This window comes from Balaenoptera ricei, chromosome 14 (assembly GCF_028023285.1).
Source record: "Balaenoptera ricei isolate mBalRic1 chromosome 14, mBalRic1.hap2, whole genome shotgun sequence".
NCBI lineage: Eukaryota > Metazoa > Chordata > Mammalia > Artiodactyla > Balaenopteridae > Balaenoptera > Balaenoptera ricei.
In genome coordinates, this window is record NC_082652.1 from 9,555,926 (window position 1) to 9,583,661 (window position 27,736).

The 27,736-nt window shown below is 48.1% G+C and overlaps 1 protein-coding gene across 5 annotated transcripts in view; it reads left to right on the forward strand.

The window, feature by feature from the left end:
* The window catches only part of CUX2 (cut like homeobox 2), a 265,277-nt gene that overhangs the window by 197,536 nt on the left and 40,005 nt on the right, over positions 1-27,736 (forward strand). For 4 of the 5 annotated variants that reach the window (XM_059894660.1, XM_059894662.1, XM_059894663.1 and 1 more), the window contains 2 exons: positions 7,346-7,424; positions 26,042-26,176. In XM_059894660.1, the coding sequence (XP_059750643.1) occupies positions 7,346-7,424; positions 26,042-26,176 (214 nt within the window). The remainder of the gene's footprint in view (positions 1-7,345; positions 7,425-26,041; positions 26,177-27,736) is intronic. The other variant, XM_059894661.1, reaches the window with a different exon arrangement.

Below are 27,736 nucleotides of genomic sequence, written 5' to 3' on the forward strand. Positions count from 1 at the left end.
CATAGACTCAGAGTAAGATGTGCGCCTTCTGGATGGTTTGGCCAAAGCTCCCTAATATATAAATCTCCCTGAGTACGTTTATATCCTCAGAGATAGATGGCCATGTGCTTGGATGCCTCTTCTGTTGGGGAGCTCAGTACCTCACAAGGTAACCCATTTTGAGAACTTAGAAAGATTGAGCCTCCTTGAAATTTCTACCTTCTTCCCATCCTGGGCTGCAATCTTTACAGTCCAAAATACATGTATTCTTCTCAACGCAATAGCCAGAAAGATCTTCAGCTGATTGTAGACTGCTCTTGTAGTGTGTCTCCCTGAGTCTGCTCCTCCCTCTTGGCTAAATGCACCCCCATGCGCCTCCCCACCTTCAGCCCCAGCCATGTCCTGGATCAGGAACTTACCTCCTAATCATCTCTCGAATCAGTTCTTTTCTGCCCCTCTCCAGCACCACCCTGGACCTGGACCATCACCTCCCCCAGGCCCTGCGGCAGCCCCTGAGCAGTGACCACGAGCCCCTTCCCATCTGAGCCAGTCACTCCCCTGCGTCGCGGCGGCCCAGGTTTCCTGTTGCTCCTGTGCATGGCCCACAGCTGAGGCCAACCCTGTTCTCTGTGCTCCCCGCACTGTGCTCCACACCCCTGCTCCCTTCACTCTGAGCCCTCGTTCCATCCGCCTCCATGTCTGTGCCTCCCTTACTCTCCATGACCCCCTTCTCCTGCCTGCTCCCCTCAGTGTCTGTGAACCCCAGCTCTCTGCTCCCCCTTGCTCTCCATGCCCCTGACTCTCTGCATAACCGTCACGCTCTATTCCACCTTCCGCTGTCTCCTCTCATTCTTCTTGCTCCTCTTTGCTCCCCATGTGCCCCCGGATCTTCACTCCCCAGAAGGAGAACCAGGCCTCAGAGGATGTTAAAGGGCACTCTCCCGCCTGCCCGCCCCCGGCCATCCTGGGCTGATGCCTTTTCTCCTCCGATCTCATTCCTCTGCCTCCTCCTCTGAGGTACTGATTCTGAGACCGTCTGAACACCCACCTCTCAACTGCCCATCACTCTTCAGTTTCTTCCAGAATTCCTTTGGCATCAGACCCCCCCCCCCCACCCAATCTCTCAGAACCACCGTGCCACACCCTCCCCAGAGCCCAGGACCCAGTGGTAGAGGGAAGCTGTGTCAAAGTGTGTTTCACGGAACCCTAGTTTCTAAGTTTATTCTCTGATGAAAAAGCTCCGTGACCAAATGCATTTGGGAAAACACTGGGCTAAGCTGAGTTGAAGAGCATTTTCTTCTGCAGCTCTCGTCAGAGCATCCAGTGTGCTAGTAGATTTTGTGCAATCCATGGAGAAAGCAAGTGGGGTACAGGCTTGATCACAGGTCCCTCCCTCTTTTCATGCCCGGGGGACTGTGCAGCACACTTTCAGAAACACTGGTCTCTGGTTGCAGTTCTGAGCCCTGGAATGAGAGCATGCTGGGCGCAGATACCACCTCCATCAATAACTAGTTCTTGCATCTTGGCTAAGTGACTTGGCTTCCCTGAACCTCAGTTTCTTCCCCTGTAAAATGGGAGCAATAACAGTGCTCACGTCTTAGAGCTGTATGCAGACATTCCAAAGATAAGGCACTGAACACAGAATAAAGATTCAGTTTCTGGAAACTCTGTTCATTGTGAAGAGCTTAGCACAGAGCTGTTCTCAGTAGCCAGTAGATGTTGTCACTGCTGTCTCAGATAGTCATGGAAGCACAGTCTCGGGGGGCCCCCAAACTTGCCATTTTTTAACCACCTGACAGACAAATGCTAGGCAGCTAGAGCAGGCTTTTGCCTCTCCTCTGGCTTAACCAGTTCTACACCTGTTAACTTTCATACTCAGGGGACCAAACACATTTTCACTCCTTATATTACTTCGGGTAGTGTGAATGCCGCCTGCTTCATCAGACGCTGAGCTATTTCTGATGGTGACCTTCTTGGTGTCTGTAGCTGGCCGCCACCTCCTCCTCCTCCTCTTCCTCCCCCAGATGGCCTTCAAAGATCTGCCTGTCACAAGCCAAATCTGTCATTCTGGACCCTTTTCTCCGGCCCTTCTGCACTGTAGGACCCAGCCATGAGGCAGAAACACATGGCCTTTTATTTAGGCCGAGCTCACCTGTTCTGGGCACGTGGGTGAAATACATTAGAGTTGCAGCTCTTGGAAAAGACATCCTGTATGGTTGGAAGAAGAATTATCTGCTTTATTAGAAAGCTTTTTTCCAACTTCCATGGGACTCTTTACCACATGTTAGCCCATTCCTCCCCCAACAGCTTCTTAGACAAATGGAGAGTATTATTCCCACATGATGGATGAACAAACTGAGGCCAAGAGATGCTTCATGACATTGGGCCCAGCACTGGATCAGGCCCTGATGCCATCAGGCCTGGCCTTTTAGAAGTAGGCAGGGTCATTGCTCTAAAACAAGACTGAATGAGGCAGGACATCCAAATGACTACTGTCTTCGAGAGTCATATTTACTGTGGGAAGCCCTAAACTTGAACTAATTCAGACCTAGTGCCATTCCAGGATGTTTTTTGATCTCTGCTTTTGAAAATATTGTCCAGCCATTAGGTGAACCTCTAAAGCAGGGATCAGCAAATGTTTTCTGTTAAGGGCCAGAGAGAGTAAGTGTCTTCAGCTTTGCAACCAGAGTGTCTGTCACAACTATGCAACTCCACCATTATAGCATGAAAGCAGCCATAGACAATACATAAAAGAATGATTGTAGCTGTGTTCCAATAAAACTTTATTTAAACACACAGATGAAGGGCCACATTTGGCCCAAGGGCCATAGTTTCTTAACCTTTGATCTAGAACAGCGCTGTCCAGTAGAAATAGAATGCAAACAATAGGGCTTCCCTGGTGGCGCAGTGGTTAAGAATCTGCCTGCCAATGCAGGGGACACGGGTTCAAGCCCTGGTCCGGGAAGATTCCACGTGCAGTGGAGCAACTAAGCCCGTGAGCCATAACTACTGAGCCTGTGCTCTAGAGCCCGCGAGCCACAACTACTGAGCCCAAGTGCCACAACTACTGAAGCCCGTGTGCCTAGAGCCTGTGCTCTGCAACAAGAGAAGCCACCCAATGAGAAGCCCGCGCACTGCAGGGAAGAGTAGGCCCCGCTCTCCACTCTTCGCAACTAGAGAAAGCCCGCGCGCAGCAACAAAGACTCACCGCAGCCAAAAATAAATAAATAAATTTAAAAAAAAAAAGAATGCAAACGATATAAGTAATTTAAATTTTTCTAGTAGCTACGTTATAAAAAGTAAAATGAAATAGGTGAGTTTAATTTTAATAATATATTTTATTGAACCCAGTATGTCCACAATATTATCATTTCAACATAAAATCAATATAAAAATTATTGAGATATTTTACATTCCTTTTTTCTTCCTAAGACTTAGAAATCCCGTATTTTACACGTACAGCCCATCTGAATTTGAATAGTCACATTTCAAGTGCTCACTGGCCACATGGGCTAGTGCTTACTGTTTTGGACAGCACAGCTTTAATGGGGCGGGCTGACATTATAAGGAGACAGTCGTACAGATAATCAATACACAACTGATAAACACCATGAATGGATAGTAGAGGGTGCTATGCATAGGGACCGGGAAACAATAAAGGGATCTTCTGTGACTTGCCCTCACCTCTGCCCTGAATTCCTTTTTAGAAGTCAATAGCAGGGCTTCTCTGGTGGTCCAGTGGTAAGGAATCCGCCTTCCAATGCAGGGGACGCAGGTTCGATCCCTGGTCGGGAACTAAGATCCCACATACCGCGGGGCAACTAAACCGGCGCACCACAACTACTGAGCTCGTGCGCCTCAACCAGAGAGCCCACGTGCTGCAAACTACAGAGAGAAAACCCGCACGCCACAACTAGAGAGAAACCCGAGCACTGCAACAAAGAACCCGTGCCGCAACAAAAGATCCCACATGCTTCAACGAAGACCCCACGTGCCGCAACTAAGACCCGACACAGCCAAAAAAATAAAGAAAGAAAAGAAAGAAATTAGAAGTCAATAGAACATTCTTACGCCTATCGTAAACTCCAGCTACCACACATGCTGAGCATGGACGACTGTAAAATGAAGCATTCAGGCTTTGTGCTGGCTCATCTTTGATAATTCTCCATCTAGGAATCGGGAGATGAATTGCTTTTGTTTCTCATGGCTTTTCTTGGACCTCAGGTCAGCAGCATAGCAGCACCTGACCTGGTACAGCCATAGATAGCATCTCAAGGCATCAGCATCCAAATGGGGTCCGAGTGACTGTCCCCACTGGCTGGGATGGTTTTTCTATCCAGGAGAAAGGGGCCCACATCTGGATTCAGAACAGTAATTTCAACCCCCAGACCTGGTGTGAATCTCACTCTGCCATTTACTTACTGAGTGACCTTGGGCAAGTTACTTAACCTCGCTGAGTCTTGGTTTCCTCATCTGTACAATGGGGATAATGACAGCAGCTACCTTCAGTGATTGGTATATGGAGAGGGATGATTATGAATAGTAAGCATCTGGTACATGGTAAACTCTGAATATTACATTAGTATTATTAGTAGTGCATCAAGGATGTCCCCCCAAACTCTGAATTAATTGCCCCCTCCCCACATTAATCTGGAGACTCCAGTGTTTGCATCACCTCCTCCTGTGTTACAGTTCCTCTTTGGCATTACTGTGTCTCCCACTCAGCTGTGAGTCCCCAGAGCAGGAACTGTGTTTTGTACATCTTAGCAAGAATAAAAATCTTCCCGTTGCCTAGATTCTAGAACATTATTTCTGTCCATCACCATCTTCCCCTTCTGGGGAGATAATTCCTGATGTTCCTTCCACCCATCAAACTGGGTCAGTCTCCCCCCACTTACACACTCTCAAGCCCCCCTGTGCTTTTCCTTTGAAGCGTTTAGCACATGTAATTAATGAATTGTCTGGGGACTCTGCTTTAATGTCCGTCTCCCCGCTGGGCTGTGAGTCCTCTAAGGGTGGGGCTTGAGGCTGCCTTATCCATCGCTGAGTTCTCAGCTCACAGTTCATGGCACATAGCAGGTGCTCAGCAAATGTTTGCTGAATGTATGAGAGACTGTCATTCACTCTGGAAGGTAAGCGACCAGAGACTGCTCTCAGAATAACAACGAGAGAGCTTAAAGAGCTTTTGTAACTGACCTTTTCAAAATCACTTGCTCAACATCCACCATATATTTCTCTCCACCTCTCTTAAATAAAAAATTCTCTGTGGGCCTTGTAAAACCTTCAAGCCATGCTGTCCAATAGAAATATAATGTGATCCACACGTGTACTTTTATATTTTGTAGTACCTACATTTTAAAAAGTAAAATAAAACAGGTGAAATGAATTTTAATATATTTTATTTAACCCAGCACACCCAAAATTTTATCACTTCAACATGTAATCAACATAAGAATAGCTGATGAGCTATTGTACATTCTCATTTTTTGAACTAAGTCTTTGAAATCCGGTGCATATTTTGCACTCATAGCACATCTGGATTTGGACTTGCCACGTTTCAAGTGCTTAGTACCCACATGAGGCTCATGGCTGCCATATTGGAAGCTGCAGAGAAACTGCTATGGTTTTCAAATTCTTCTTCCCAGAGTGCCCTGCTGTGTGTGGAGGCGAGGCTTTTCTCAGGTGGTCTTCACAGGACACCAGAGATGAGCACAGCTGAAGTTTATCATCCAGCACTGGGCAAAACCTGTCCCCACAGGCAAGAAGGAAGGGGTTGATCATACCAAGAGGTGACATGTCTATGGGGCTTAATGCATGCTAGGAGTTTTGCAAAGGGCTTTACATTGTGTTAAGTCATTTGATCCTCTAGCGACGCTTTGAGGGAGGCTGTCATATTATTATCCCCGTTTTACAGGTGGGGAAGTAGAGGCACAGGGATTGAAGTGACCCACCTGTTCAAGGACACACAGATAATAAGTGGTGGAGCTGGGATTTGAACCCAGGCAGCCTGGCTCCAGGACCTGTGCCTTGGTTGATCACCTCTGTGAGCAGACTGTCTCAGAATTGGGCCCTGCCATTTCTCTACAATGGTGTCACAGACAGGATCTAGAGTCAGTGCTACCCACTTGGATTTGTTCATTCAACAAATTATGTTGAGCCCCTTCTGTGCACCAGACCACACGCTCACAGAGCTTACTTTGAGGGGAGGAATTCAGTAACAGACACTTCCCCAAATGGTGTTACTGGGATTCATAGGAAAAGCCCAGCTCTGATAGAGGGTGTTGACAAGTAGATGCTCTGATAGAGTCATCATTTAGCAATTTGGCACCAGAGGGAGAGGTATGTCAGTGCCAGGGGGAATAAAGCTCTGTTCCAGTCCAAAGGGGGATGCCAGCCCAGTGTGTCCTCAAGGAGGTAGGGATGGTGACCTGTGGGTGCCAGGAGCTTGGTCCAGAAGTATGCCAGGAAGGCCCAGGACTAATGCCAAGGGGACTGGCCAAGAAGAGCCAGCATCAAGGCAGCTGTGAGGCCGGAGCTCAGAATTCACAGCCAGGAGCGGAGGGATGAGTTGGTGCTGAGCCCCAGAAACACATCTTACAGAGTCTCACTGGCAGAACAATAAAAGTCCGTGAGCAAGAGAATGAATGCATGAAAGTAGCTCCTCACCACTGGCCATCCAGTCATTTGGTGTATTCATCAGTCAAGAGGCATTTATTGAGCACCTTTGGTATGCCGGGAACTGTTTCACAAACTGTCACTCTTGACATTTGTTGAAACTGATATCTTACTAGAGATTCAACAATTTCTCTTTAATTTTCAGTGGCAAGACATATTCCCCAGATGTGTCCCACTTTCCTACAAAATGTGTCATATTTGAACCTCCGACATTGCCCTTTAATAACAGGAATAATAGTAACAGCTGTTAATAACCTACTGTTGTGCCAGGCCCTGTGCTAAGCACTTATATATAGCTTCTTTAATCCTCACAACAGGCCTAAGAGGTAGTTTCTATTATTTACCCCCATTTTACAGATGAGGAAACTGAGGATCAGAGAGGGGTAGTGACTTGCCCAAGGTCACACAGCCAGATGCAGTGGAGCTGAAACTTGAACCCAGACTTTCTACTCCATACTTTTTTCTTTTTTTTTTTTTCTAACAGGCAAAGGCTATTTATTTAGAACTTGCTCTGGCAAAGGAGTCAGCCACCATCACCTGAATTTTGGCAGTCTACTCCATACTTCTCCCTTCTTCATTTCCCTTCTTCCTCCCCCCAATCCTGTGTTTGCACATGTAGAAAATGATCAAATTTGCTTCTAGACACAGATGCCGTGGTCACACGTGATTCTTTCTCTTGTTGTTTCCAAAGGTGGTGGCTCTTAGTAAGAGAAGTCAGGAGGCCGAAGCCGCTTTCCTGAGCGTTTACAAGCAGTTAATTGAAGCACCAGGTAAGAAATGCTTGGGCTCCATGAGTGAATAATTAACAAAAATAAACTGCTGTTAGGCCTATTACACAGGGACCTCCTCTCAGTGGCATCTGGGGACAGGCCAAGACTCCTGGGTGAGGCCAGGCCCTCCATGGGTAGGAATTGTAGGGACTGAGGGGGTCTACACCCAATCTGGTGTGATGTGTCCCCACACGACTCCTCCATCTTACCCCACTGCCTTCCAACATCAGCCAGGGAGCTTTGGGGGGCTCCTGGTAAGATCTCCCACCTGGATCTCCTTGGGGAGCCGAGTGTCTTGCCCACCAGAACCCCCATCCCTTTGCCACAAGGGGCAGAAGGCACCCAGTGTTCTCTGCCAGCAGAGGGCGCTGGAGGAAAGACTGCAAATGTTTCCTCCAACATGGCACAGCCAACCTCAAAAACTTGATTTTCCTCAAAAACCAAACCTAAAAGAGCATATACTGTATGACTCCATTTACATAAAATATGAAGACAGGCAAAAATTAATGTCAGCACTATTCACAATGGCTAAAAGGGGGAACAACCCAAATGTCCATCAGTGGATGAATAAATAAAATGTGGTTTACCAATCCAGTGGAATATTATTTAGCCATAAAAAGTAATGAAGTACTGACACATGCTACAGAGTGGATGAACCTTAAAAACATGCTGCTGAGTGAAAGAAGCCAGATACAAGAGGTCACACAGTTTATGATTTCATTTGTATGACGTACCCAAAATAGGCAAATCTATAGAGACAGAAATCAGATTGGTGGTTACCGATCTGGGGGCAGGAGAGAATGGGGAGTGAATGCTTAATGGGTATGAGGTTTCCTTTTAGGGGAATAAAAATGTTCTGGAACTAGATAGAGGTGGTGGTTGCAGAACATCATGAATGTACTAACTGGCACTGAATTGTTCACTATAAAACGGTAAATTTTGCGTTACAGAATTTCACCTAAAAAAAAAAAAAAGGCACCTGTGCTGTTAGAAGTCAAGAGAGTGGTTTCTCTTGGATGGGGCGATAGTTCCTGGGAGGGGCCTTTGGGGGCTGGAGATGTTGCTTCTTGATCTGGGTGTGGATTACAGAAGTATGATCAGCTTGAGAGCCTTCAACTGTGTACCTAAATATGTAGATATACTTCTGCAAAAAGTTTCCCTTTTTTAAAATGGCCCGTCCTCTGCAACGTTTTCATTTATTGACCTAGAGATGGGAACCCAGAATGTAGTGATTTGCTTAATAATGGTGGAGCTGGGAGAAGACTCCACTGTGCTAACTCCCTCCACCCACACAGCTGCAGGAATTAGTGCTATCAGGGGTGATTGGGGCTGGGGGTTTATGAAGAAGAAAATGAGATCCCACTCTAGGCTGAGCCATGGAGAAGGCAAAGTCATTTATATTTGATGTCAAGGTTGTTTGTGAGATCTTTGTGCAGGGGATGGGAAAGTCCCTCGTTCCATCTGTCTTGGGCAATTGTGGTGGTTTAAATAGTGTCCTCCCAAAATTTATGTCCACTCTGAACCTCGTAGTGTGACCTTATTTGGAAACAGGGTCTTTGCAGATGTAATTAGTTAAGGATCTCGAGATGAGATCATCCTGGACTTTGGGAGGACCCTAAATCCAATGAAGGGTGTCCTTATAAGAAGAGAAGAGGGAGTTTTGGGACACAGACACAGGGAAGAGGGCCATGGAAGACAGAGGCAGAGTTTGGGGTGATGCAACTACAAGCCAAGGAATGCCTTAGACCACCAGGAGCTGGAAGAGGCAAGGAAGGATCCTCCGCTAGAGCCTTCAGAAGGAGCACAGTCCTGACAGCACCTTGATTTTGGACTTCTGGCCTCCAGAACTGTGAGAGAATAAACACTTTTGTGGTTTTAAGCCACCTTAGTGGGCGGTGCTCTGTTATGGCTTCCCCAGGAAACTAATACAGCAACAGTGATGTGAAGCTTCCCCTCCAAAAGCACATGGGCTGGGTGGTGAGGGAAGTCTTCTAGCCTGTTCTGCTCAAAGTGTAGTCCACGGACCAGCAGCATTGGCTTCGCCTGGAGCTCGTTAGAAATACAGAACCTCGGGCCACTGAAGCCTCTGCATTTTAACAAGCTCCCCAGGGGATCTGGGAGCACGTCACAGTTAGAGAAGCACCGGCCAGGTGTAGAAGTTGCATGTGCTCTACCCTCTGCATGTTACAAGCCCCAAGGGAACAGGCCCTACCAGTCCCTGTCTCCCTGGCACCAAGAGGTTGAGTCCAGTGCCTGATGCCTCACAGCCAGGAAGAGATGGGACTCAGCTCTTGATACATTCAACAACTGTTTCCAGAATGTCTGCTCATGTCACAACTTGGCTACTCGTGGGAGGTTATGTTCGTTTCCCATTGCTGTAACAAACTACCACAAACTGGGTGGCTTAAAACAACAAATCCTTATTCTCTCTCTGTTCTGGAGGCCAGAAGTCTGAAATCAAGGTGTTGGCAGGGCTGTGCTCCCTCCGAAGACAAACACTGTTTGGTTTAGGGAGCAGAAAGCTGAGTAACTTACATCCTTCACGTTACAGACTGTATTTCAATAGGGGAGGACTCTTCCTTACCTCTTCCAGCTTCTGGTGGCTCCAGGTGTCCCTTGGCTTGTGGCTGCATCACTCCAATCTCTGCCTCTGTCTGCACATGGCCTTCTTCTCTCTGTGTCTCTGAGTCCCAAATACCCCTCTCCGTTCTCTTATAAGGACACTGGTCATTGGATTTAGGCCCCACTCAGATAATCCAGGATGATCTCATCTCAAGATCCTTAACTTAATTACATTTGCAAAAGACCCTTTTCCATAAAAGGTCTCATTTACAGGTTCCAGGCATTAGGACACGGATGTATGTTTTGGGGTCACCATTCAGCCCACTGCAGAGGCACCTGCAGACTCGACTCGCTCTGCTCCAGTCCCGTGCTCTCCCTGATTCTGCACTCGCAGGAAGGCAGCATGGCCACATGGGTTTTCTCAGTTAGAATGCTTTGGCGGCAAGAATGGCTGGACCCAGACAGCACAGCCCTCCAGGCTCTGTGGCTCCCCTGCCGGGACATGGCTCTGTGGTATGAAGCCAAGACAGCTGTGTGTGCAGCCCTGGTTGTTATCACCCTTGCTGAGGACCACACCAGGCACGTGGCCGAGAGTCCGAGAGGCCGCCCCATTCCTTGCAGCCTTTTTGCTTGTGATGTCTCCACCCTTATCAGAGCTATCTGGGAAAAAATTTGGAAAAATACACCCTCTTATTTCCCACTCCTTTCAATTCTTTGGGTTGCACAGTCTCAGTGGCGAATGACAGTGGAGGGTGACCCAGTACAGACCCCAGAGATACCTCCCACGAGTCCACATGCCCAGCTTCTCCACCAGGCCTCATAGTACCTTTCCACTGTCATTCGCCGCTGAGACTGTGCAACCCAAAGCACCAGGGGGCAGCACTGAGATGGGCTTGTGTTTCCAGGCTCAGACCCCAGTTCAAATCCTGCCTGTACCACTTTCTCATTGGGTAACTGTGAATGAATTAATTCACCTCCCTGAGCTTCAGTCTTCACTTCTATAAATTGGGAATAATATCAGAGTCTGTCTCATACGGTCATTGGGAGGCTTCAGCGTGCATGGCACATAGTGGCGCTTGCTAAGTGTTAACTGTTCTTATCATCATCTCTGTGTCCCTAGGACAAGTGAACTTCTCCAAGCCTGGGACTGAGTCATAGTAAACCTGTGTACCCTGAATCCAGTACACAGTAGGCACCTAATAATTGTTTGTTGAATGAATTAGGAATAAGATTCAGACGCAGAAAGTGGGAGAAGAGTTATTTGAATGAAAAGGTACTTTTTTCAACTAGTGCTTTCTGCTTGTCACGTGTTTATCTACTCAGGTGGCATTTATTGAGTGCCTCCTATGTGCCCAGCACTCACTAGACACTGGGAACATAGCCATGAGCCTGCCGATACAGACACGGGCCCAGACCTCAGAGGACTTGCATTCTGGTGGCAGAGGTAAACAGATCATCACTCAAGTAACCTGTTGTCTCAAACCCAGGGGAGCGTTTGGGGGTGAGAAGGGGCTTACAGCCCCCATGTGGGAGAGAGCATCATTTGTGGGGTTCACTATGGGACCCTCATCTTTCTGAAAATATGTTAACCCACGAGGCCAGAACCGCAGTGCCAGTCAGGGACCGTGAGCGCTCCCGAGATTGGCATGGAACTTCCTGGAAAGTTCCCGTGCCCTCTTGCCCCTCTCCCCAAACGGTCATTCCAAGCCTAGTGCTGACTCCACGTGTCTGATTTCCCAACTCTACTCCCCAGAAATGGAGGGGTGGGGGGGACGTACATCCCCAGCTGTCACCGAGCTAGAGAACGAGGAGCCTTAACTGATGGAGACATACCATACGAACAGCCCCTTCAGGGCTCTAATTCATTTGCAAGACATTTAAGAATAACAAAATGTTCTAATGATTTCTTAGGGGAATTAGGAGGACATATTTTTGTTCTCATTAAATTGTATCCTCAGACACAAGAACCAAATGTCAGATGTGCTGCTGGTGCTCGGAGCTTCCCTGCCGCACACGCCGCCCCAGCCCCTCCATAAAAATAACACTCCTGGAAAATTGGCCAGGATGAACAGTCTCCTGTTTTTATACTTCTTGACAGGCAAATTATTTGTCGAAATACTTCCCCTCCACACCTCCCCCCCGAAGCCACACAAGTCCTGATTCAACATTTTTGTTTTGAGTGACTGCTGCCAACACAAATCTTTGGCAGAGAATGCGATATAGCGTGATTGCTCAGCAAGTATTTTGATAAGTGTGCAGCCTGTATGTCTGTAATTATGAAAGAAAACCGTAAATCTTTTGGATATTGTTCACACAGATGTGGCGTGAAGTGAGGAAAAAAAGCAGTAAAACGTGTTAAAAGCATAATTAATGTCATTGTTGTAGAGGATGATTTGATTTAAACCTTTCTGACTTATGTACCGGTGACGGCTGATTTCTTTATTGCGTTCGTAGAGTCACTAGGTACTGACCCAAGCTTCAGAGAGCTAACTTATTAACTGAGTGATTAGTTAAAAGCAAAAAGAAAGAAATTTAAAAAGAAAACAAGGAAAGAGCAAGTAAGAGGGCAGGCAGAGGAACACTGCTGAAGAGATAAGAAGGGAGAGGTGAGTGCCCCCCAAAAAAATTTTTTTTTTTTTGCTTTACTTTGGTTTTTAAAAATCTGATGCAGGAGATGGCAACTCCTCACAGGCATTCCTCTCCCTGTTCCTCCTTTCAGGAGGCAAGGCTGGGCAGCTTAGGTTGATCGAGCTGTAGCATCAGACACAGTGGGGTTGGACTCTCAGCTTGGTGTTTTTGAGCCGTGTGACCTTGGGCAGGGGCCTGAACCTCTCTGACTCTGGTTTCTGTGTCTTTAGCAGAGGGATAATAGAACCTGTTCATCAGTCAATGTGAGGATTCTATACCTATACATGAAAGCATTTGGCAGGTTGGATAATCAGCAGCCCACTGCAAAGCTCACATCAGGGTATAAGTTACGTGAGTCACACGCATTGGCTGTGGATTTCATACAGCTCTGTCAATTATCAAGGACGTGGGGTGAGAGGTTTACACTACAGGGTTACTGAATGTGCAGTAGGACAATACTTTTCAATGTTTAGGATTTTTAAATTTTTCTCCGCAATTATAAAAGTTGCATGTACCTACTGTCAAATTCAGAAAATACGGAAATAGGAGGGGAAAACTACCTACTAGAAGAGCAGTGGTAATATTTTGTTGTTTTTCCTATCTGATCTTTTCTGCATGTACTTTTTCAAAATGGTCATTCATTCTGCATGTACCATTTTCAATCCTGCTTCCTTTCACCCACTACAAGCATCTGTATTTCTCTGTGTGATTACAGATTCTGAGTAACTTTGGTTCCTCTTGTGTAACAGTCTCTTGTGTGGCTGTATTGTAATATACTGAACCCCATTCCCAACACTGGGTATTCGGGGTTCTTGGGAACACAAGGCGTATCGGTACTGTACTGTAGTTATAAGAGTGAGGAAGAAAACTTGGGAAAGAGAATGTATTGTAGCCACGTATTGACCACAAACCCAGGAAAAGTGGTCAGAAAGAATAAGAATTTTTTTCCTCCTTGTTGATTTATTTTGTACTTCTTTGTTTATTAGTTACACTAAATATCTTTTCACATGTTATGAACCACTCATATTTATTCTTTTGTAAATCACTGATTCATGTACCCTTAGCCCATTTTTCTATCAGAGAGATCATTTTCTTATTGATTTGTAGATACTCTTTGTATATTAGAGATACTAACCTTTGTCCTGGTAAATGTGTTTCATATCTTCTCCCCTAGTTTGCCTTTTGTTTCTTAACTTTGTTTACAATGTCTCTTGTATATGATACATGGCAGGCATTCAAAAAATATTTGCAGAAAGTAGGAAATCTTACCAGACCTTTGCTTTATGGCTTCTGGATTTATTGTCATATTTTAAAAAACCCCTCTCGCCTGAAGGTTGTAGGATTTTTAAAGTACTTTTGTGATCTGAATTTTTAGAAATTTGAATCTTTGAAGCATTTGAAATATATGGTGATGGAAGTAGAAAGGGGGGTTAAGAATTTAACATTGTGTTTGTCCCAAATGACTAGTTCTACTGCCATCTAGTGGATAAGCCACCTTTGCAGATAAAGGCAATACAGATTTTAGTGTAATGAGAGACCCATTGCTGTCTTTGGCTGCCCTCACCTCCTTCCCTTCCTCCCTGTATATGCCTCTGCCCATTTGGTCCTGTTGAGCTCAGGGGAGCACAGAAGGGTAATATAAAAGGTTATTTAACCCATTAAAAAAGGAAAAGTTTAACAGCAGATTTTCCAGAGATGGTACTTAATTTCAAAAGGCATTGTCTCCCCATTTTCTGCCACACCTTTGCCTCTGCCATTTCTTCTACCAGGAGTGCCCTTTCCCCCTGGCCACCTGTCTGATTTTTTACTACTCCTGGCAGCTAAGGGTTGAAAGGTGATTAAAGGAAAGCATCCAGCATGATGCTGGTACCCAGTGGGTGCTCAATAAACGGCTGCTCCCTTTCAGAAGGGATGACAGGCGTTTCAGCTGTGGCTTTTCATCAGCTCATTCTCTGAGCACCTACCATGTGCTGAGCCCTGTGGGAACTCAAACTTGAGTCCTGCCCTGCCCTTGGAGTCCAGCAGGCGCCACATGCCCCAAAGACAGACGGCCAGAACACCCAGCAGAAAAAGGGCTTCAAGGTGGGAAGGCCAGGAGAGGTGCCTCAGGGAGAGCAGCCTTTGAATTTAAACGATGAGCTACCATCCTTGTGGGGCGGTTTCTTGGGTGCTCCCTGTGTGTCAGGCAGTGCGCTCAGCCCCTTACAGAAAGGATTTCACTTATCCCCTCTGCCCCTTGGAGGTAAGTATTGCCATCCTGCCCTGCTGTGTGGCTGAGGCAATGCAGGATCAGAGAGGTCAAGCCACTTGCCCAAGGTCACACAGCAGAGAGGTAGTGGAGCCTGAATCTTGATCCCTGGCTCCAAACCCAGATGCAGGATTAACTTTAAAATTGAAAAGGTTGGGGGACTTCCCTGGCCGTCCAATGGTTAAGACTCCATGCTACCAATGCAGGGGGCCCGGGTTCGATTCTTGGTCAGGGAACTAAGATTCCGCATGCTGCATGGTGTGGCCAAAAAAGAAAAAAAAATTGAAAGGGTTGGAACAAAAACATTAGAGATTTGCCATCTAAATACAGTGAAAAACAGCTAAGGGTCTTTGCTGCCAGTAAGTTGAGAGGTTCTAGGGTGAGAGGATGAGCCCTTTGTAGAAATGCAGATGTGTTAGCTGGAGGAAGAACGTTACCCCTCACAGACAAGTACACCTGGTCCTCCTGGCCCAGGGCTCCAAAGGCTGGTACTTTTCTTGAGGAGAAATTGAGTCACAAAGCTCCAAATTCAGGGAGCAGAGAGATGCCAGGAGGAGCGCTAGCAGGACTCTAGGCTGAAGGACCCTCTCACAGGGTGGGGCCAGTCCCCCTTCTGCCACCGTGCATCCTGTGTCACACCTGACTTCTTTGATCCTCAGTTTCCCCACTTGTGAAATATGGATAATGATCTCACCTAGGTATAGGCCCATTGGGTGGATTCAGTGGGAATGGAGAACACTTAACATGGTGCCTGGCACAGAGTAGTAGCCCCATGCAATTCATTCAACGGACACTGAACTCCTACTGTTTGATAGGCACTCTCCTCAACACCAGGGGCACAATGTTAAGCAAAACAGACACTGTCCCTGCCTGCCTGGAACTTCCTGTGCAGCTTAGTCTATGGAAACTTCGCTTTTATTACAATGGACATGGATTTGAGTCCCAGCTCTGCCGCTCCCTGGATGGGTAACCTTGAGTAACTAGCTCTACCTCTCTGAGCCTCTGTTTCCTCCTCTGGAAAAGCACACTTACCTTCTGGTACCTCTGGGAGGATTAAGCAAGGTGAAGAGTACAAAATCCTAAACTGGTGTCTGGCACACAGTAAATGCTCAGTAGACCAGTGGCTGCCGTTGCTGTTGGTGGTGGTGTTACTGTTACATCACCACCCAGTGCCAAGAAGGAAGACCCTCTCCAGCCCCTCTGTCCATGCTTAAGCCGGGAGACCCCGAAGCAGCCAGCCCTAGCGATGGAGGGAAGAAAGCACGGCCCCCATTTGCATACAAGGGCTGGGCAGCCCATCTGCTATCAAAAAGTTAGGATTAAAGGATCAAAGTTAGGCTCGCTGCCGCCGTCAGTAGCCTGAACCTCCTGCCCACACAGGCGCCCGGAGCCGGGGCCCAGATGGGAGAAGGCTTCTGTCTCAGAGATACTTTGGAGGGGCACATGCATACTTCTGCATATATGTGTTTCTAAACAGCCTCTCGGACAGCCTTTGCGGCTCCAGCTTTCCTAAAAAAAGCTCTGAGCACCGCTTTCCTTCAGATGGACACAGTGGGAGGAATGAGACATCTTTCCCTAGATTCACGACTCTCCCACACAGCCCCATAGACACTTTTTTAAAAAAACACCAACAGCATCAGCTAGTGGTAGAAGATGGAATAGATGATGTTCTATCCATCTCCTCCTACAGCGGCTTTGGAAGGCCTGGTGTGAGATTAAAATATTATAAATCCGTTGGCAGTATTCTCTAGGGGTTTAGGTCCAACGTAACCAAAATGAATTAGTCATTTTATTAAGCAGTTTATGCATAAAGAGCAAGTTGATGGCTGTAAGACAAAGGCACTCTACTTCCTGACGACGTTCCCCCTCCCCGCGTGCCCATCAGGACCTGCCACCTCAGATGGTTCATATTTGATCTTCCGTGTCTGCCAACGTGCTTAATTAATCCAAAGGATATGTAGTCAAACACTTCTGATTTGGGGTCCCCTGTTTTGGGCTTTTTTATTCAGGTTGGATCTAAAGCCGTTTGATTCCCGCTGCCACTGCCCTTGTCTATATACTGACAGTGTGTATGTTGCAGGAGTGAAGTGGGGGAAATAAAGCCCCGCTCACAGCTCTGGGCAGCCACGTGTCTCGGCTGAAAGGTTTCCAGTGGAAGCGCTGAGCCCGGCAGCAAGCCAGGCTCCCTGGCTCCCGACGAGGAGCTACAGGGATATTCTGTCACTTCTCCTGACACTGGGGTATGCGGCTTGCCAGACGTTGGAGGGGGAACACAGGTCGCTTTGGAGACTGGGGGTCAGCGGGACCCCGCGCTTCCCCAAGTGGGGTCACCTGACATAGGGAGCAGCCTTGGTGTACCTGGCGCAACACAGACTTTGAATACATTGCGCACCAGGTATCACCTTTCTAGTTCCTTCTAGAGAAAGTCTCAGTCAGGTGCTAAAGCATCTTAAATGCCTATAGAACACCTGTGAATCTCTCCTTTTAACCAAGGAAGAGCCGGCCTCAAGCTCAAGGTCTTGAGCAGGCAATGGGGATGTAACTAGAATTTAATAACATCAGTTTCTTGATTTTTCCTTTGTATTTATTTTAATGGTTAAAACACCTTTTTATGATACAGAATCCCAATGATCTACTTACAATAGTGAAACAAATATTCCTTTAAAATATATTTAAGTTAAAAACATCAAATCACGTAAGGACAGATATCAAGTTGGTAATATTTTGGGGGGCAAGTGGATACAGCTTAAGGTGTGACATGAGTCAGCAGCATTTGACGATTGGGCCACCCTGGGTTCAAATCCAGCTCTGCCTCTTTCAGCAAGTGGCTTCCCTCTGCTGGGCTGCAGTTTTCTCATCTGGAAAATGGGGAGGATAGCAATGTCTCATGTGGTTGTTTTGATGATTAAATGAGGTATAAATATCTGCAAAGTACCTGGCGTATGTCAGGGTGCGGGGGGTGGTGGGGATGAAGAAATGTCAGTTCCCTGGAGCTTTTGGCTCAAGATGCTGGGTGGGCAGCTCATCTGCTCTTTACCCCAGCTTCCTGGATATGGGTGCCCCATCTGCCCCAGAATGAATGTTTGCTAGAGTTGGGAGGATGAAGACCAGAAACTAGTGTTTGAAGAGCCAGAGCCTGCTCTGAACCCAATCACCACCCACCAGCACCCAGACCAGCCTACAGGGAGGAGAGGTGAAGCTGGCACCGAGAATTACCCGGGCATCGCCAGCCTCTCTGAGCCCCATGTCCTCATCAGTAAAATGGGTCAGTTGTGAAGATGAAGCTAAGTTGTGTTTCTGGGACAGTGACTCAGGGGGATTGGTCAGGATGGTCTGCCAGCGTGTCTTGGTCTAATGGGAGCTGTTTCTCCTGGTGCTTCCTGGGTCTGGATTATTCTCTCTCAGCCCCCTGCTAGCTTCCTCATTTCCTTCAGGGCTCTGCTCAAATGTCACCTCCCTGACCAGGCTGCCTCAATTAGCACACTGCCCCCAAGCACACACCTCAGGCCACTCTCTCCCCCAACCCTGCTGTTTTTGTTCTCAGCCCCCTTACAGCCGTTGGTTTAGTTGTCCTTTGTCCATCTCTCCCCTCTAGAATGTCAACCCCAGGAAGGCAGGAATTTCCTCTTATTTACTGCTGTATCTCCAGGGCCCAGAAACTTCCCTAAGTAGATGCTCAGGAAGTATCTAGCAACCAAAGAAATGGTATCTGACACATAGCAGGTGCTCAGTAAAAAGGTACTAATGAATAAATGGCTGAATTACAGACTGTACTAGTTTCCTCCTGCTGCTGTAACAAATGACCACTAACTTAGATGCTTAAAACAAGTGACATTTCTTGAGCACCTACTATGTGAAAGGCCTTGGGAGAACGGGGTTGCTGAGGGATGAAAGCTAGATGCCCCCAGACCCCTGTGACTGTCAGGTTCTCTGAGAAACCTCCTCCCAACATTTCAAAGATTTGCTGTCATTTCTGTCTCTTTCACTTTGTATTTGTAAGAGCAGCCAGTGACGTTTAGCTGATGCATCAACTAATACCAGTTGGACAAAGTAAGCAGGAAGCCCTTGGATGTTTCAGCTACCCCAGCTGAGCATTTTACTTATGCGTAACTTGGCAGAATCTTCCAGTCATCTGAATGCTAATATTTTTTTTTCTACCTAACTCAATCCCCAGCAATGTAGCTCAGACCTCCATGGATTTCTCCCAGATGGGGGAGTTGGGAAGAAATGAGTTTACCTACGCGCCGTAAAGTCTAGGAATTCTGTGGGGAGGAAATAAAGAATGGAATATGCCTGGGGAAGTAAGTGATCATCGTTGCTATGCACTCTTCAGAGCAGGGACCATACTCAACCCACCACCCTGTTCCTCAGTAGTTGGAGAGGATGAACATACAGGAGGATCAGAGCCCAGCACCTGCTGCTTTGTCTTATGAAGCACACTTGTCTTCCTGGACGACTGGTGAAATGGGTGCAGCAGGAGGGAAGTAGGTTAGGCTTAAGTAAGAACTTCCTTCCTATGAGACTTGGAGTCTAGCAGCTCCTTAGTCCTGCCTTTCTCACAGTTGGTATCCAGCCAGTTGCCATGTATTACGGGTTGAATTGTGTGCCCCCAAAAGATATGTTGAAGTCCTAACCCCTGGTACCTGTGAATGTGACCTTATTTAGAAATAGAGTCTTTGCAGATGTGATCATGATAAGGCAAGGTCCTTAGGGTGAGACCCTAATCCACCATGACTGGTGTCCTTATAAGAAGAGCAGAGAGACACACAGAGAAGAGGGCCAAGTGATGACAGAGGCAGAGATTGAAGTGATGCCACCACAAGCTGAGAAATGCCAAGGATGCGAGCAACACCAGAAGCTAGGAGAAAGCGTGGAACAGATCAAGAGAGCACAGCTCTGCCAGCACCTTGACTTTGGACTTTGAACCTCCAGAGTACACACGATGTATTAGTTTTCAGAGGCTGCCATGCCAAATTTCCATAAACTGGATAGTTTAAAACAATGGAAATTTATTCTCTCAGTTTTGGAGGCCAGAAGCCCAAAATCAAGGTGCTGGCAGTGTTGGTTCCTTGTGGAGGCGCACAGGGAGGATCTGTTCCATTCCTCTCTCCTAGCTTCTGGTGGTGGCCGGCCATTGTTGGCATTCCTTGGCTTGTAGACACATCATTTCAATCTCTGCCTCTGTCTTCGCAGGGCCTTGCCTGTGTGTTGTCTCTCTGTGTCCTCTCCTCTTATTGTAAAGGCACCAGTCATTGGATTAGTCAACCCTAATCCAGTCGACCTCATCTTAACTTGATTTCATCTGCAAAGACCCTGTTTCTAAATAAGGTCAGTTTCACAAGTTCTGGATGGACATGAATTTGGGAAATGCTATTCAGCCTAGAACACCACACCCCGTCAGTTCTTCCTATCTACCTCTTGTGTCTGAGCACTTCCCCCCACTCCTCCTGCCACTGCCCTGATCCCAGCATCGCTGCCTGGACTATTGCAGTAGCCCCCTGTCTGGCACCCTCTACAGCCCATTTTTCTTGCAGCAGCTTGGATGAGCCTTTGAAAAAGGCGAATTAGAACATGTCACTTCCTAATGCTCTTAAGATAAGTCCTTTCCCCATCCATATTATCTGACGGGGATGTCAGCTACACATAGGGCCACTCCTGTGCCCCCCACAGATAGATGCTCAACAAACTCTTGCTGCGTGAAGCAGGTGCATGGACTCATAGGTCCCCCTGTGAGCTCTGCCCACTTTAGATTCACCACTGTGGAATGTACCAGCACCTCAACATGGGCTCCACACCCCAGACCCCAGAGTCTAGCTGCAGCTCCACAGGAGAGGCACTGTGACTATCCCCATTTTACAGATCAGGAAACTGAGGCTCTGAGAGGCAGAAGAGTAATCACATATTGGTTTGGGTCCTCTGGAAGCATTCACATGCCAAGATGGCACCAGATGTGCAAGAGATTTATTGGGGAAGATGCCTGTGAAGGATGAAGGAGAGGGAGAGGAGGAGACCAGGAGTGCCTTCACTTGGTGATGCTGGTCTAACACCTGGGAGGGAGAGAGGGAAGGAAGGAGGGTTGGTAGGAGGAACCTCAAACTGCAGTGCAGGTCTGAAAAAGTCTCAGCCAAGCTAAAACTAACAGAACCCCCAAAGCAGGATGCAATAGTCTGCTCAGGCTGCTATAGGAAAACACCACAAACAGGTGGCTTAAACAACAGAATTTTATCTCTTACAGTTCTGGAGGCTGGGAAGTCCAAGATCAAGGTACCAGCAGGGTTGGTTTCTGGTGAGAGCTCTTTTCTTGGCTTGTAGATGGCTGCCTTCTTACTGTGTCCCCACATGGCCTTTCCTTTCTGCATGTGCAGAGGGAGAAAGCTCTAGTGTCTCTTCCTCTTCTTGTAAGGACACCAGTCCTATCAGATTAGGCCCCGCTCTTTAACAACCTCATTTAACCTTAATTACTTCCTTAAAGCCCTGTCTCCAGATACAGTTGCATCAGGGGTTAAGGCTTCAACATATGGGTTTGGGGGAAAACATTTTAGTCTATAATACTAGGTTGCCTTTTCCAGCATCGGCAGGAGTGGCCCAGCCCTACTGTCCCTGTCTTGCTCATTCATTGGCTGGGAGCAGGCCTGGGGAAACCTGGCCTCCAAACAAACACTGCAGTGTATCCGAAGGTGCAGCGCCTGGAGACTGTCACCAACTCCTCGCAGGACGTTCTTTCTCGAAGGGAGAGCTGGGTGGCACATCCCACACTGCCGCAAGTCGTAAGAATAAGGGTAACGCTCACTTAGACTCTTAGGTGCCAGGCACTGTCACAGGGGCTCAGCGTGCTCATGGAGTCCCTGCACAGCCCTCTACAGTAGGTCCTGTTGTTATCCCTGTTTTACTGATGGGGAAACTGAGGCTCAGGGGACCTAAGTGACTTTCCCTAAAGTTGTCACAGCCAGGATTTGACCGTCAGCCTCCCAACCTATCCCTCTCCCCCTTTATCTGAGAGTGGCTTTGGGAATTTGGAGGGTTCACAATGTTCAAACCTCAAGTGTCAAGTTCAGCTATGAAGGCGTTTAATAATCACCCTCCCTGAGCATCCCAGCGCCAAGGAATAGGCCCAGGGCCAAAAGCACTCACTTTGGCAGGACCACAGCCCTATCTGGTGATAACCAATGTTGATTGTGTGCCTCAAGGATACTTGTAATAGAAATTTAGAGCCCAGAGAAGTCTGATACTTTGTCCAAGGTCACACAGCAAGCCTGTGGCAAGGCCAAGAACAGAGCCCTCATTCTCGTGCTTCTGGCCTAATAATCCCCCATGCCCTGCCTCAAGGCAGCTTAGCCCACTACAAAGAGTCACCAGGCACTCCGGGTTCAAATCCCACCCCTGCCACTTCTGAGCTCGGCGACCTTGGGCACATGGAATCTCCTCTCTGGGCCTTCATTTCCTTGTCTGGAAAATGGAAATAGCAGCATCTACCTTATTGGGCCTCACCTTGGGGAAGTGATCTCACTCCCCCATGCCTCAGTTTCCCCATCTATAGAATGGGAACACAGCAGCCCTACTAACAGTGTTGTGGTGAAGACTGTATGAATTCTAATCGATTTAAAGTGCTCCGGCTGTTAGGATTTGGCCACAGCCTGACTTCGGCTGAGTCATCTGCACCTCCCCCGACTTCCTCTCTCAAATTGGGGATCTAGGAGGAAGCACAGTGTGGGAAGAAAAGGCTGAGGCCCAAGGCCCCATCTTGGCCCTACCACCAACTCACTGGCAGACTTCAGGGAAGTCACGGGACCCCACTTTTCCCCAACTGTGCACTGGGGTAGGGGTGTTGGACACTTGACAAATTGTCCCTCCTCAGTGTGACTTTCTAAGCTAGAGCCTTTGAGTCCCTGAGTGGAGCTCAACGCAGGATTACTGGATTCTGAGTCTCCCAGGCACTGATGAGAGTATATGAGGCCTTACCCTGTCCTGAGTCTCCGTGGAGTTTTGCCATGTAGACAGCAGCTCCTAGAACGTCACGGGACGATGTGCTGCCCCCTCTCAGGGTAATAACAGCAGCCAACACTTATCAAGCCCTACTGTGCACCCAGCACTGTGCAAATCTCTATACACAGTCTCTCATCCAGTCCTTGCAGCCCCATTTTACAGATGAGAAAATGGAGGCTTGGAGAGGTTAACTAACTGTCCAAAGGTCACATAGCCAGTTTAGAGCTGGAGCTGACACCAGCAGTCCTTAAATCATGCTGCCTTTCTCAGTAATCTTTTTCAGTCTTCCCAGTAGTAACTTCTGAGAAGCAGAAACTGTAATATTTTCTGACTTTTTAAGTGGGGAAGCTGAGGCTCAAGAGACCAGCGCTGGACTTCATGTTCTGAGAGTTTAACCACTATGTTCTACCCTGTACTGGCAAATGAAGGCAAAGAGACAGAGCCTTGGAACCCGCTGACCCCGTATTGAGAGTCCACTCGCCACCCAGCTCCTCCAGTCTCTCCAGGAGGCCACCTGCGGTCAGCTTCCCCTGGACAAAGCACAAGGCAGCAAGGGATGACCGCAGGGCCTCCGAGCAGAACAAACATCAGTTTCTGATCCCTGGGAATGGGGTAAATGACATCCTTTTTCACCCGAGCGTCATCCTTTGGCTTGGACAGGCTCCTGGCCAGCCGGCCCCTGAGCCATGAGCTGGATCTTTCCCACCTCCCTGGAACCAGAGCGAGCCCTCCATGCCGCTCTCAGCTGCAGCCTCCCGTGTTTATCTAACCTCCCTGACCCCGGCAAGCACTTGTCGCCTTTTTCTTCCTTTCTCAAAAACCAGGACACAATAGGAAGCGTTTCCTTGAACTTATTAAAAAATCCAGACTTGTAAATTAATTTGTCCATGTTGTACAAAGGCAGTGCAGATGGACTCATTAGCATGCACACAACAAATAATTATAGATGAATTTTTAGCTGGCCTGCCTAATGCGCTTGCTGGGTTAATTATGTCAATGTATAATTACATCAGCCCGGGGAGACATAATGGCATACCCTGCTGAGCAGCCCCTGCCTAATGACGGGGCGTGGGGGAGTGTTGACAGAGGAAAGCCAGCAGCAGCGTTCCCGTGCACCTGCTTACCTCGACACAAAAACCCATTGTCTGAGCCTCCCACCACCTAAACAAACAGGCGGGAGAAGAGGGATAAAATGCAGAGGTGGCCTTGTTCCAGCCAGACCTGAAGGTCCCCAAGTATAGGCTCTGCCCTGTTTCTTCCATCAGCAGATGTTTATTGGGTTGGACTGTGGGTCAGGCTTCATTCACCCACAAGGGATCCAGTGGAGGTGCAAGAACAGATGCAGTCCCAGCCCTGCCTTGTTGTGGAGTTTGCAGTCCAGCGGGTATAATTAGGTGCACTTGCAAATCAATGAAAATTGGAAGTACAGTGAGTGCTGTGAAGGAAAGGTGCAGGCAGCTGGGAGAGCTCATACCAGAAGACCGACTGGTCAAGGAAGGCTTCCTGGAAGAATTGGCATTTGAGTTGCTAAGATGAGTAAGCATTAACTAGCTGAAAGGGATAGGGGAGGGCAGGGTGTTCCTGGCAGAGGCTCCCTCCCGTACAAAGTCTCTGGGGTGGGAAGGTGCATTTGAGGGACTGAGAGAAGGCCAGTGTGGCTTGCACTCAGAAGGGCAGGAATAATAGTGAGGGCTTCCATTTGTCCTGAGCTGACCAAGTGCCAGGCACTGTGTTGAGCACTTTACATGAATCTTCATCACAGGCCCACGAGGTCGGTACTTTTATGGTGAGGCACAGAGAGGTAGCGCCATTTACCAAGGTCACACAGCAATCCTAAGAAGCAAGTATGGATTAGACCAGGACCAGGGACATCTGACTCCAGGGTCCACACCAGCAGAGAGCAATGGCCAAGCAGATGCTGGTGGGAGATCCCAAAGGAGGGACCAGGAAGAGAGAGGGCTCTGGGGCATTAGAAAAAATGTGGGCCAGACCAGACCCCTTGGTCTGAAGCGAGGAGGCCCTGGCTTTCTTGGGACCCCATGAACACCTAACTACCTGCAGCTACTGGGGTCGAAATATCCACACCACTGGGACAGGAAGTCTTTGTGGCATCAGAGAAAGAGACCCAGACTTGAGTCTCTCCTCCACTCTTCAGCAAGTCACCTGGCTTCTCTGAGCAATTTCCTCATCTGTGAAAACAAGTTAGATCCAGGCCAGCCTCCAGGGGATGCTGGGTGCATCACGGGAACCTATTCCCAGGGACTGGCTTTGTAACGTGGAAGATGCTGCACCAACCTCCTGCCCCAGGTGGGGAGTTGCTGGAAGAAGAGGTGTTGGATTCTAGATCTGAAGGAAGAGGAAGTGCTTGCTAGGTGACAGGGTAGGAGGGGGGACAGAATTCCAGGTGGAAGGACCTGGAGTCCTCAATTTAGCTATTGGGAAATACGGAGACATCTTATATCCAGGTGTATATCTCGCCCCCAGAAAAACTATTATTTAATCGGCCACAAGTGTCACAAATGATGGTGTGTTGGCCCAGATCCATTGAAAAGCACCCCAAGGGTTATATGTGCAAAGATGCTATTAGGGAACCTCGGGTGAAGGAAAATAGGGAGGGAGCTAGGAGAGGTGGGGAACCGGGTGGAAACATCCAGACCACATTATGGCCTAAGGAAGGAAGCACTGGGGAAGGCCACGGGCCAGTCCTCAGCCCTCAGAGCAGTTTTGTGTCCCCCAGGAGCAGGTCTGCCTCTATCCTCGCTGCCTGCAGGCCTTGTCTGGGAAGTCCCATGAAAAGGCTAGGCTTGAACTGATGGATTTCAGAGTGTGCCTGCTAGGGTCCTTGCTAAGTGATGTTCCCTGTGGTTGGAGGTGTGCAGGACACAATCTCATGGCCACCACAGATGGCATCTAGAATCAGGAAAATGAAGTTATTATGATAATTGTTATTATTATTCCCAGCTGGGCAGGACAGCCACACCCATGGGGATGGCACACGCTTCCCGGAGCAGGTGCCTGGAGATCTGCTCCCTCATAAAGCAGAAAGTCCACGTTGCTCCCCTAATCCACCAGAGCGATTCCAGATGGCTCCTGTGGATGGTTCCTCCCACCCAAGCTCCCTGGCCCTGTGGCCTCAGCCGGGGCACCCCCTGACCCCCAGGGCTCCCACCACCCCTGTCCTCCTCTCTCTGTGCAGACCCCGTGCCTGTGTTTGAGGCTTCACGCAGCCCAGACGACAGACTGCAGTCCCCCAGCTTCGACCCCAGCGGGCAGCCGCGGCGAGAGCTCCACACTTCGTGGAAGAGACACCCTGAGCTCCTCAGCCCCAAAGGTACTGATAAGGTTTTCACAGGATGTCCATAATAAACAAATGGGCTGTGGATCTTTGGCAGCCAAACTCGGCCACCCTTGCAGGGGAAGGGGGGCAGGGAACTCAGCTCTATCATGATTTTAGATGTGCGATGGGTTAAGGTGCAGTTCTGCTGAGACAGACCAACCCCAAATCTCAGAGGCTTAATATATTTGAAGGGAGGGGAAGTTGCAGGGGACGCTCCACGCAGTCATTCAGGGACCCAGGCTGTGGTAGTCCTGCCATCATCAATGCTCGACATCCAGAGTCACAATGAATGTTGACACCCAGCCAACAGGCAGAGAAAGAATGTGGAGGGTCACATTGAGGTTGTGGGAGTGACGCACATCATTTGGCCACATCCCTGCTGCAAAGGAGGCTGGAAAATGTAGTCTGGCTGTGTGCCCAGGAGGAGAGGGAAATAGGATGTAGTGAACACAGCACTGTCTCAGCCCCAAATGAGACAAGTTAAGAAACTAGCAAAGCTAAAAATAATAGTGTTTGGGTGTACATATGTTGTGATAAAAATGTTTAAAAGCAAGAGAATGGTGAACAAAATTCAGCATGGTGGTTACCTCTGGAAGGTGAGGTAGGAGGTTACCATAGGGAGGAGCAAATAGCAGGCGAAAGCCATTGGTAACCATCCAAGTTTTGGATGTTCATTGACCTGCAGGCACTGTCGTAGGCACTGGGGACACAGCCAGGAACAAAACAGACAAAAATCTCTGCTCTCATCATGCTGACCTTCTAGAGGGAGGGACTGAGTGTCAATAAATGTTAGTAAAATATATAGTATGTCAGTTGGTGAGAAAGACTTTGGGGAAAAAGTTGAGCAGAGAATTGGGGGAGTCAGGTGAAGGGATTCTTGTCTAAGGAACGAATGAGTAGGATTTACCTCAGAGGTCAGCAATCTTTTTCTGAAAAGGGCCAGAAAGTAATTATCGCAGGTATTGCAGGTCATGTAGTTTCTGTCACAACTACTTAACTCTGGGTGAAAGCAGCCATAGATAGTATGTAAATGAGTGGGCATGGCTTTGTTTCAATAAAACTTTATTGACAAAACAGGTGGTGGGCCAGATTTGGCATGTAGTGAAGATAAAATGGGCTGAGGCCTGTCAAATGAAGGCATGACACAAAGTCGCTTCTCAGGAAGCAACCTCTCTCTCACAGTCCCCCATTTCACAACCTCCTCCCTTCCCCCTCCCCACATTACGTAGAGAGCACCTGCTGTAAGCCTGGCCCTAGGCAGGGTCTTCTGGGGAAGATTTACAGTGACTAAAATAACAGCACTTTGCCAACTCTGGTCCTGCACCTGGAATACGATTCCAGCCACGCTGACAAGCCAGGACTTGGCAGACTTGGCAGTTCTTCAGCCCCTGCTCATATGTACACACCTCTGTGAAGCCTCTGGGGTTCCCCAGCAAAATTGTCACTCCTTCCTCTGAGGTCCCTCTGAGGTTCAAACTTCCTTCTGTAAGAATAATAGTAGTTGAGGAAATTGCCTCTTGAGAGCATTTGCTCTGTGCAGTGTGCCTTTCACAC